This window comes from Lipotes vexillifer, unplaced genomic scaffold (genome assembly GCF_000442215.2).
Source record: "Lipotes vexillifer unplaced genomic scaffold, Lipotes_vexillifer_v1.1 scaffold253, whole genome shotgun sequence".
Classification (NCBI taxonomy): domain Eukaryota; kingdom Metazoa; phylum Chordata; class Mammalia; order Artiodactyla; family Lipotidae; genus Lipotes; species Lipotes vexillifer.
This window is the reverse complement of record NW_006780322.1, coordinates 549,814-561,694: the sequence shown is the minus strand read 5'-3', so window position 1 is coordinate 561,694 and position 11,881 is coordinate 549,814. Positions and strand designations below refer to the sequence as shown.

General features: G+C 59.2%; 1 protein-coding gene across 1 annotated transcript in view; it reads right to left on the bottom strand.

Annotated features, from left to right (window-relative positions):
• Window positions 1–2,267: 2,267 nt before the first annotated feature.
• The window catches only part of RAB11FIP5 (RAB11 family interacting protein 5), a 35,790-nt gene continuing 26,176 nt past the window's right edge, over window positions 2,268–11,881 (bottom strand). The window contains exons 4-5 of the mRNA XM_007453373.1: window positions 2,731–2,920; window positions 2,268–2,471 (exon numbers count right to left, since the gene is read on the bottom strand). Coding sequence (XP_007453435.1) covers window positions 2,268–2,471; window positions 2,731–2,920 — 394 coding nt within the window. The remainder of the gene's footprint in view (window positions 2,472–2,730; window positions 2,921–11,881) is intronic.

Below are 11,881 nucleotides of genomic sequence, written 5' to 3'. Positions count from 1 at the left end.
TACTAGACTAAGTGGCTTGAGAGTAGGAATCAAGTCTTTTAAAATCCCTCTGTATGCCCCACATCACTCGGTAAATGTGGGTTTCCCGGGAATGAGAAAAGACAGAGCCCTGCCCTCTCAGCAACACTGTGCTGCTGCCCCTGAGGTTAGGGCAGGGGCGGTTATCATCCGAGAACCGCAACACCTTGACTTAAGGCTGCTTTCTCCCCCGGGGAAGCCTCCTTCATACACTTATCAAAACAGTAACACAACAGAGCCACCTGCAGTATGTTAATTTTTTATTCTTCATAAAGTGCTCAAAACATAAAGAACAAGCTCTTTATAAACAGGCGTTACAACTAGGAAGACAAACAGCAAAGCAGAACTGTGCCTGCTCCCTGCCCACCCCACCTGCAGCTCTCCTCCAAGTTATGGCTAGGAGCAGAAACAGCCACAAGAACCCCGGGCTTCAGCTCAAAACTCTTCTGAAGGCATCCCTGCCCTGGGCATTTTGGAGGCCCATAATCAAGGGCGAGTGGAAGACCAGGATCAGGACTGAGACTGAATAGAGCCCAGAGGAACACCTAGTGGAGGAGTGATCCCCTTCCTCCTGAAGAGACACCCATCCAACCCCCAATGACCCTCCCAAAACATGACCAAAGTCTTGAGCACCTGTGAACACTCCTCAGCTCTGACGAGTGATTCCTAAGGTAGATAACATGACAGGGGCTTTCCCCCATGTGCGGGACTCCTCGGCTTCATCCTGGCAGAAGGAAGACATGACCCAGAGAGCACATCCCTTTCCACGGCTGTCCGAGTGACCCCACAGGCCGTCTCATGAAGAAGAGGTAGTCAGAGAGGAGCTCTCACCTTCTCGGTGGGCCAAAAGCATCCCCCTTCAGCACCTCCTCACCCCACAATACTAAGGCAGAGTACCCCCAGCCACCAAAGATTCCCTGCAGATACCATGGGCAAGTCTGTCATGTTTTCTGCAAGCAAACCAGGGGCCGGGCCAAAGGACAGACACTTTGTTTCAAAGTGCACTGCAGCCAAGCCAGGCAAGGACATGGAGCAGACCCTTCTGGTCTGGTCAGCAGCTAGTGGGTGAATGGGAGGGCAAGAAAGGCTTTTTCCTAAGTATAGGCAGAGGGGGACCTCCCACTCCCGGAATGTAGTTTTTATCCTAGGACCCTCCTCAATTTGGGTTGAGGGAGGAGGAGAGGATGGCAGGGATGCTGAGGGAGCAGCAGCAGCCTGGCCGGAACCTTAGCTGAAATTAACTCTAGGGGAGGGGCAAAGCATGCAGCAGGGCTGCCCCCACCCTCCTGTCCCATTCCCAGGGCCCCAAAAGATCCAACCCCATGTGCTCAACAGGAGGGGAGGGGGACGCCAACTAGGGGGAGAGGTCTACATCCAGAGGCTTTGACCCTACCCACAAAAGGCACATTTTAATTGGTTTCCAAAAGTTCAAACCCTGCAGTAGCACAGAGTTTTAGCATCTGGACAGGCAATGAGAACAGAGCTGGAGGCTTGATCCCCAAACATAAGCAGCCCAAAGCCTGGAGGTGGGTGAGAAGGTGCTCTCCCCACTCCTGTCCCAGCTCTCCACGCATTCACACATGACACTCAATGCAAAAGTCAGCAGACGAGGGTGGGGAGCGGCCCGCATCATCTCCCGCCATCCATGCTGCACTCGCTCGGCAAACAGCTGAAAGCAGTCAGACTTGGGACACGGCAGACCAGACCATACAGGCTCCCTGCTCCCAGGGGAATTGGATGTGAGGCTGAAGAGTAGGTGCCCTGGTTGCCCATAACTCGCAGACAACTGGGTGCTTGGTCCCTGCCACAGCCCCAGTACTACCAGGAGACCTCCAGAGGCTGGGGGGAGGTGGAGAGGACAAGGGTTTAGCCTTGGAAGAAATGCGGGTAATAAAGTATGTCCCAGATACCACCACATCGCATTGCAGCTCACCCCTGCTCCGAAATTCTTTGCTCCAATTCCCTGGAGCCCCCAAAGATAAGGGGTATGAAAATAGGCAGGTGGGAAAGACTCAGGGCTCCCAAAGACACAAGTTGTACACAGAACTTGATGGCGCCAATGGGAGTCCAAAGGGCTCCCCTGCCAGCAGCCCCAGTTGAGGCAGGAGAGAGGGGGAACAAGGGGTGACAACAGAGGACAGGCTGCACCCAGACCCAGGTGAGAATTCAGCGGGAGGGAAGGAGGGAGGGCGCGAGCCCTGCTGGGTAGTGGGTCTGCGCCAAGCCTCTGGGGATGGGGGTGAAGAGGGCTACTTGGGGGGAGCAGGGGGGATCTGCAGCAGTGTGGGCGAGGTCTCCATGATCCGCACCAGCAGCCGGTCGATGTAGCTCTCTAGCTCCTGCACGTGCTCGTCGCGCTGGCTCAGCTCCCGCTCCCGCTGCAGGAGCAGACCGATGAGCTCGTCGTGGGTCAGGTGGTAGTATTTGGCCGACTGGTCCAGCACACCAGAGTCCTGAGGCCAGAGGGAGTAAGAGTGAGCAGGACAGCCTCAGGCCCACCCGCACCCCAGTTTCCCCACACAGGCCCTAGGAGCTGCCTCTGTCCCAATGCCGGGAACAGCCTAACTGGCTTCAAGGCTCTGGTGTAGGGGGACCAGGCCTGCTCCTTGCTCCACCCTGCCCAGCACCCGGCCCCTGAACTCGAGACACCTGACGTCTCTTCACAGCACCACACGTCTGCTCTGACGCCCCAGGCACCCTGCTGGGCCTCACCTTCAGCCTCTTGGCGTCCACAATCTGGCCAACCTGGGGGGCCGGAGCCACAGGCTGAATGCTGCCAGATGTGACTGTCTTGAGCTTCTCCAGCCCGCTGCTCAGGGCTGTACTCAGACTAGAGCGGGGCTGCTTCCTGTCAGGGCTGCCCTCCACTGGGGCAGCACTGAGGGGCTTCACAGGGTGGGGACTGCGAAGACAGAAAGGAGATGTGTTATGGGGAGGGATGGGTGGCACAAGGAAAAGGGGGGCCACCTTCTTTGTGGGGCCAGCAGGTCTCACCACCTGGCGGCGGCTGCCCCCCTACACCCCTGCCCTCACTGCTCTCCTCACTCCACCGCCCGCCCCTCCCCGCTTCACTCCCTTGGGTCGCAGCCTGCACCCCCTTCACAAGGACAGCAGAAGCCGTCCTGCAGACTTCTCTGTACCTAATCCCAGTCTTTGCCAGAGCCACCCCCTCCAGCCGGGCCCCCTCCCTCCTCTTCTCTACTGTAACGTTTCTCTAGGGGGATGATCAATCCTCTCAGTTTCCTAATTTTCCCAGGACCGGGGATTCCTAGGATGTGGGACTTCCAGTGCTGCTAAAACCAAGGAAGACCTGGGCAAACTGGGGTGCTTGGTCACTCGCCCACCTCTACCAGTTGCTTGCCATCAGCATTTACAGAGGCCTGAGAAACCCTCCCTTGGCCTTGTCTTTGCCTCAGTCATCCCCACCTCTTCTTCCTTCTCACCCAGCCTCTCCAGAGCATGTGGACCGCATTCTGTCTCTACAAGTTCCCACCTTTCGTTGACTCCTCAACCCTTTAGGACAGTGGCCCCCACCGGCCCGTCACAAGTGTTCCTGCTGAGGCCGCCAACCCCTCAGTTCTCACCTCACTGACCTCTCTGCAGAACTGACCCTTCGACTGCTCACTCACTCTTTACTTTGGACTGCTCCCCCTCTCCCTAGTTTTCCCCAAGACCTCCGTCTGGCTTCCTGACACCTGACGTCCTTCCCAGGCTCAACTGAGGGTCTGCCCCTGGGTTCTCTCCCCTCCACCTCTAATCTCCATCTCCAGCCCAAACCTCACCCCTGAGCTCTAGACCTAGGCAGACAGTTGCAGGCTGGCTCCAGCGGAATCCACACTCCCCTCCAGCCTGCCTGCCCTTTCCTACGCTCCCTCGCGGTGAATGCCAGGCACCATCAGCCTCTTACGGCTCTAGTCAGAAACCTGGGAACCCCTCAGAACACCCCCCACTCCCACCTCAGCCTTGACAAACATCAAGCCCTGCTACCTTCCCACCTTCTCTCACACTATCCCCCCCTCTCCAAGCCAGCGTTGGGTAAACCTTTTTCCAGCCATACCCAACTGCTAAATCAGCTCCTCCGGAGCAATCTTGCCCACCTCCAACCACTCCTCCATTCTGCTGTGGGATAAGGGTCTCGCCTCCCCAGTGGCTCCCTATCAAGGTAAGAAAACACAGTCTCTAACACAACCTGGCCCCTGCCCTTTCTTCCTGGCCCCCTACTCCCTCATTCACTCCAGCCAGAGGAAAACGTGCTCTCTCTCATCTTTAGGTTCTTGTAAAAGCTGCTGCTCTGTCTGGAACACTGCCCCTCTGCCTGCTGGCCTGCTAATGCCTACTCATGTTTCAAAGCTGTGCAAGTCCATTTCCTCCAGGAAACCTTCCTGATTCCCCCACGCCAACTAAGGTGACTCTCCTCTGGGATCCCAGCACCCTGTACCTGCCATGGGTACCCAAACTGCAAGCATCAGCCTCCAAATCAACTTAACCTGCCTCTAGGGGACCTCCTAAATTTATACTTACTTCACAGAGGATGTGGACCATTCAGGAGGAGGAGGCAAAACAGCTTATCCCAAGGCCCCCGAACACCACTGAAGGGAGGCCCACCCAGACCCAGAGAAGCCAGCTCTGAGACTCAGAACAGGGCTGTGGGTTCAGGGTCACAACCCAGGAGGAGAGGCAGAGACCCCAGGTGGGAGCAGATGGTAGGGAAAAGAACACATCCTAGCCCCGCCTGCCCATCTAGGAGTTTACATTAAGGGTGAGGATGTACAGGCAGCTCTCATGCCACCTTCGGGCTGTGCTGAGGGTGGGCAGGAATACCAGTGTGGCATAAAAACCCCCTGAATGGGGGGCCAGGAGTCTTGGGCTCTCAGTCTGACTGCCCCCGCCGCTACATCTGAGGGACCCTGGACCCTGCAGCTCTCATGGACTCATTTCCTCATCTGATAAATGGGGACAGCTCTACTTGGCCCATCAAGGTCATGATGGAAGGAACATGCCAAGTACAGACGTGATGCCAACTCTGAGGAGAATAAAACTTCCAGAAAGTGGTGAGTATAATTAGAAGTGGTGCTGGAATGTGGCAGGGGCAGCTGAGGATGCTGTCATCAGAGCAAGGAAGCCCTAACCACCTCCTCTCTCTCACCTCTGGGATCAGCATCACCACCTCCCACTGGAACAGCAGTCGGGAGCAGCCCAGACTCCTTCCCACCCACTTTTCGCCTATCAGCACTGGCCCCCTGGGGTTTCCCTTCCCCAGTTCACTTTTGTCTATCCCTCTGGATTGGGAACTCCTTGGGAATACAGTGGGAACCGTGTCTTTCATCTCTGTTCAGTGCCTGTCACACAGTCAACACTCAGCGAATCCAGATGACCAAAGGTATGAGTTGGTGCGCTGGGGGCCTCCCAGAGGCCAGTGCTGGAGCCTGTGCCCCTCTGCTCCTCCCTACGCCCCACTTCTTCACTCAGGTCTCCTAAAGTGCTAGACTCCCTCTGGACTTTGCTGCCCCGGGTAAGTCATACGCCATTCCCCACAGTGACCTGTCTCTCCGGGCCTCAGCTCTGGTCACCCCTCACCAGCCACCCAGTGAGGTCATGGCCTCATAATTCTTCCAAAAGAGACCAATGCCACAGTGACCACAGTCACACAGGCATCCACGGTCCACTCAGCACAGTCCTAAGCACATCAGGACCACCCCCTGAAAGGCACAAATGCAAACCAATGAGGCACCTGCCGGGGTCAGGAAAAAAACATTTTTCTGAGGGTCATGTATGTGGGGAGCATCTTAGCTTTTCTTTTGTCCTCTAAAGGTATCTTGGCTCTCCTCTCTGACCTCAGGACCAGTCCCTCCCCTCTGGCTCTCTGCCTTCCACAGTCTGCTCCCCCAAGGGCCGCCATTTGACAAGCTGCACTGCCCCAGCCCCTCCTGTGCTGAAAACCCGAGCTCACATCCCCCTTTCCCTGCTGGCCCATATCACTTCTCCCCACCTCATTCCTCACCCCCTACACCTCCTCCTCATCATCCCCCAAACCCCCGGCTTATGGGGACACCTGCTGGTCCAAGGTCCCAAGAGGAAGCAACTTCAGAGCCAGTACCATGGAAGTACTCATGTCTCCAAAGCTTCCACCGTCCTGCCTTGGGATGAAGGAACCCCTCACCGACCCCTGGAGGAGCTGAAGCTGGAATGTGAACACCTCAGCCCTTGGGCTGCTCTGCGCCCCCCTTCCTCCTAGAGACTGGTTTCTGGGTGCCCGCTCACCTGGCACTGGGCTGTGGCTCCTCAGCTGGTCGTGTCTCCAAGGGCAGAAGCGCAAGCGGGGAGGCTGGGGTGACTGCAGCGTGGTCCTCCCCAAGTGGAGGGGGGGAGCTCCCAGTGGGGGAGGCTGGCTCCCCGGGGGGTGGGGAGGAAGAGGTCAGGGGCCAGGCTCCAGGCAGGGGCGAGCACGGAGGGCTGGGCCCCCCGTGGTGGCGGCTGGCCCAGGGTGGGGGAGGGGGCCGCGGAAAGGCAGGTTCTGCGGGGGTGGGCAGCTCTTCGGGACCACAGTGGACGGAAGGGTCCCTGGACCCTGGAAGGGATGTGGACGGGAGGCTGGGGGGATCTTGGCTCCCCTGAGGCAAGAAGGGGTTCAAGGCATCCTCTTCCGAGACCCACAAGTCAGCCTGCTGGGAGCTGCCTGACAGGAACCCACGTGCCTCTCCTACTGGTTCCTGGCTCTGGGCCTCAGGAGCCTCAGGGCCTCCTCCTCTCTCTGGAGCCGCCCAGATCTGCTGACTCTGAAGAGCCAAGGTCTTTGAGGGTGTAGGGGCAGGACCCTGAGGGCAGCTGGTGGGCCGAGATAGGAAGGGCCCAGACACAGGAGGGCTGGCATCCTCTGCTAGATCTTCCAGGCCTGGCCCACCCAGCGTGGCTCCTGAGCGGCTGTCAGACTCTGACTCGGGCTTCTTGCCGCCCTCCTCCTCCTCGGCCGCCTGGGGACCAGCGGTCAACGCACTTGGGAAGACATCTCCCCCCATCTCTGACCCCCTGCTACCCAGCCCCCCTGCCGCTTTCTCCTTCTCTTCCTCCACCGCTGCCTCCTCCTGGGAATCTGAGGGTATGAGGAGACGCGGTGGCTTGGGCGGTGCTGTGTTGGGCTCCAGCCCCTCGTTCGACACCCACTCAGGTTCGGGCTCTGACTCCGGCTCCAGTGGGGGAAGCCCCTCACTCCTCTTGGGGCTCACAGGTTCTGGTGACTCTGGCTGCATCTGGGGAGTGGGCGGCTCATCGAACTCTCCCCACAGGACTGGTGAGGAAGCCTCAGCTGCAGGAGAAACGGTGACTACATCCCACGGCCAGGAATCATCAACTGTGTCGAGCTCGTGGAAAAGCTGGCTGCCACCTCGGGAGGCCTCCTCGTCCTGGCCCTCAGGGGCACTTTCTGGGCCAGGCAGCCTCTCCCACACACTGATCACTTCTGGGGAGCTAAACAGAGACGTCGCACTGTCTGCCAGACTCTGCCCTGCTTCCCCTCCTGGGGCGGGCAACTCCCTGTCTGCTTCAGAGTCTGAGGCTCTCGGGTGCAGCTGGGCTGGCGTGGAGGGCAGGCAGGCCCCTTCCGCCCCGAGGGGCCCCGGGTCAACCACACTCGTGCTCTGAAGGTCCAGTCCAAAGTCCAGAGGAACTCTGGGCTCCAGCCACACGCTGCTCCCACCTCTTTCTCCTCCCCCAGGGTCCCCCTGGGGTTCAGCTGCTTTCATTGTCACGGCCCCAGGGCCTGGGTCTTGCTGCCCAGTCACCTCCAGCCCCACTCCTGCTGGGGCCAGGATCTCACTCCTGGCCTCTGGACGCAGCCTGCTGGCAGCAAAGATGTTGAAGGTGTCGTCCCACTCAGGCGGGGCTTTCCCAGGGGAGGCCAGGGGAGTGGGGCTGGCCCTCGAGGCACTGGGGAGAGAGGGAGCAGGTGAAGCAGAGTTTAGTGCTATGTCGGCTATGAGCTCCTCGAAGAAAGGGTTGCTCTGCAGGGAGGAGAGGAACGGGTTGGTAGGACCCAAGAATCCCCATGGGTGGCTTCAGGGATGGCGGTGGCAGCGGCAGCAGCGGCAGCAGCGGGGAAGGTGGCTGCAAAAAGGTTAGTGCTTAGCATAGGAGCAGAGGTGGGAGCAGGAGTGGGGGGGCCGGAGCACAGGGGGAGCAGGGGACGTGGTGAGGAAGAGCAGCTGGGTCAGATTCTACCTGAGGAGACACGTCCCACAGGACTGGTGAGGAAGCCTCAGCTGCAGGAGAAACGGTGACTACATCCCACGGCCAGGAATCATCAACTGTGTCGAGCTCGTGGAAAAGCTGGCTGCCACCTCGGGAGGCCTCCTCGTCCTGGCCCTCAGGGGCACTTTCTGGGCCAGGCAGCCTCTCCCACACACTGATCACTTCTGGGGAGCTAAACAGAGACGTCGCACTGTCTGCCAGACTCTGCCCTGCTTCCCCTCCTGGGGCGGGCAACTCCCTGTCTGCTTCAGAGTCTGAGGCTCTCGGGTGCAGCTGGGCTGGCGTGGAGGGCAGGCAGGCCCCTTCCGCCCCGAGGGGCCCCGGGTCAACCACACTCGTGCTCTGAAGGTCCAGTCCAAAGTCCAGAGGAACTCTGGGCTCCAGCCACACGCTGCTCCCACCTCTTTCTCCTCCCCCAGGGTCCCCCTGGGGTTCAGCTGCTTTCATTGTCACGGCCCCAGGGCCTGGGTCTTGCTGCCCAGTCACCTCCAGCCCCACTCCTGCTGGGGCCAGGATCTCACTCCTGGCCTCTGGACGCAGCCTGCTGGCAGCAAAGATGTTGAAGGTGTCGTCCCACTCAGGCGGGGCTTTCCCAGGGGAGGCCAGGGGAGTGGGGCTGGCCCTCGAGGCACTGGGGAGAGAGGGAGCAGGTGAAGCAGAGTTTAGTGCTATGTCGGCTATGAGCTCCTCGAAGAAAGGGTTGCTCTGCAGGGAGGAGAGGAACGGGTTGGTAGGACCCAAGAATCCCCATGGGTGGCTTCAGGGATGGCGGTGGCAGCGGCAGCAGCGGCAGCAGCGGGGAAGGTGGCTGCAAAAAGGTTAGTGCTTAGCATAGGAGCAGAGGTGGGAGCAGGAGTGGGGGGGCCGGAGCACAGGGGGAGCAGGGGACGTGGTGAGGAAGAGCAGCTGGGTCAGATTCTACCTGAGGAGACACGTCCAGGCTGTGGAGGGAGACAAAACCGTGAGCCTCCTGGTTAATGCCAAGACTGGAAACTCCCTTGCTGAACACCACACCCCTGCCCCCCACCTGCCTGGGGAAGAGGTGCCACAGTGCTCCCCGGGCTGGGCTCAGGCACGTGGGCCAGGGGACAGAGGGAAGACCCCGACGTGTACATGATGAGGCGTCACCCAAGGATGAAGATTCTAGACAGAGCTCATCTGGTCCTCACACCAACCCCGAGGAGCAAGAATCCCACTTTACAGGAGTGATCCCAACTCCTACCCCATGCTGACGACTACTCGAGGCCAGACTGACACCTGAAGAACCAATCAGAAAGCACCTGACATCCCTTTATGGACTGAGACAGAGAAGAGAAAATACCAGCTGGCTTGGACAGGATAAAGAGACCAGAGAAAAGCAAGGCCCAGGTATTTGGCTGGATGAAGCCAGCACTAATAGAACCCAGCCGGTGCCCGACATTCTGACTCCTGAAACAGCCTGGGTTCTCCTGAACCCTTGCACAAATGAGAGGTAATGATGGGGCTATTAACAGGCAGGACAAGGTGTCAGCTGGAGAGGACGTGGCCTTTTCACTTCTGGGAAGGGTACCATAACCGGCCAAGGAGGACAAGACACTGCTGAGGATGTCTGCTGTCAGGCATCCACCTGGCCTGGCACGTGGCAGGCAGCCTCCCTCACCAAGGACACCCATGGGCCAGCCTTGGAAGCAACGCTGCTGGGGAGACAGAGGCTGGGATGTGGCAGCAGAGGCAGCAGCAGCAACTCTGGATGTCACCAGGGGCCTCCCAGGGTCCCCCACACAGATCCCTGGCCCCCCTGGGAAATCCACTCCTTGATAATACACTCACACTCCCCAAGATATGTGCTGGCCTTCAGGTGTCCCCTCCAGGGTCTTCTTGGAGGGGGCATGTCCTGCACTTGTACCTTATCTATAGCATGCAGCTGACTTGAGGGGAATGGGAAGGAATAGACTCTAAAATTAGAGCTCTTGGCTTCCCTGGGACAACCCCCGGACACAGACAGAAGTCCAGAAAGACAGTGCAGGGGAAAGGGGGGACCCAACACCCCTGCTTTCAGCAGTCTGGCAATGGTTTGCAGCTCCTTGCAGCTAAGCCCAGACTTCAGTGGCCTGTAAGTGGCCTGGATTTGCCTGCTATTTGACCCCCACCTTCAGCCCCCCTCTAAGCCCCAAGACCCCCATTCCTTGACCCCTGCCAGCCCAGGTGGAAACATCCTGAAGAACTCCTACACTTCCACCTTCTCCACTCAAGCTGCTTCTTCCCACAGGGAAATGCTCAGGGCGAGCCCTGAGGTCCCAGAAGCCAGGCCTCACCAATCAGCCCACGAGGAACGATGGTTGGGGTAGGAGGGGCACCTATGGAAAGAGGCCCAGAAGTCTGGAGCCAGGATTCTTCCAGGAGCCCAGGGGCCAGACGGAGCAGGTCCCACACAGAGCTGGGCAGAGGCAGGGCCAGCTCATCCGCAGACACCGGGGGCAGGCAATGGGAAGGAGTCCAGTTCAACCAGCAGCACAGGTGGGCTACCCAGACAGGCTGGAGTCTATGAGCCCAGCCTCACAGGCAAGACACAGCCAGGTCCCCACCCCTGGGTTTCTCTTAAGAATCTAGCTTCCAGAGACTCTCCCGATCCTGTTTCTGCCCGACAATAACTCCCGGCCAGGGCGGGCATAGAAAGCCCCATCCTCTCCCACCCCACCAGGGCTTCCCAGAACAGCTCTGCCTCTGCGGTCAAGGCACGGTAAAGACACCGAAAGAGGGAGGATCCTGAGCCCAGAGTCGCAACACCTCCAAAGGCCCCTTTTCTCCCTTCATCGAGATATGTTTACCTTGGGGACCAAGGAGAGCAATGTACCACCACCATGTGGGTCAAGACCCTGCCCTCAGCCCACCCCCACCATTGGAGCACCCACTCCTGACACAGCCCAACCCTGCCGGCAGGACTCAGCCCCCAGGAACAGGGCTGGGGGACTCTGAGCTGTCTCTCCCCAGTACCCTGTATGACAAGTGGACAGAGGGGTCTGATGGAAGCAGCTCCATCAACATTAAATAGCACCAAGCTTAGCTCTACATCCCTCAAGCCCCAGCCTGGCCCCACTCACTCTTACAGTCTTGCAGCAATCTGGCTGACTGTCAGAACCGCAGGGCAGGAGAGGGCAGGGGAAGGGCTGAGAGCCCCAGGCTCGGCTGGCAACCCTCCCCGCACTGGCTACCCAGAGGTGCACACAAACCCGTTGGTATGGAACCAGCAAAGGGCTTTCCCTGGAGGAAGGTGTGCCCCAGGTGCCAGGCCTGGCAGCCTCCCCAGAGCCAGCACAACCTCTGAGAGCCTCTTGTCCATCTCTCCTACCCAGTAACACGTCTCCCTGCCCCCATGCCTCCCTCACCCTTGCTCAACATCAGGCGCACATTCTGAAAGTTCTTACTTTAAAAAGTCCCCTCCCCCGGGGCTTCCCTGGTGGCGCAGTGGTTGAGAGTCCGCCTGCCGATGCAGGGGACACGCGTTCGTGCCCCGGTCCGGGAGGATCCCACATGCCGCGGAGTGGCTGGGCCTGTGAGCCATGGCCACTGGGCCTGTGTGTCCGGAGCCTGTGCTCCACAACGGGAGAGGCCACAACAGTGAGAGGCCCGCGTACCGCAA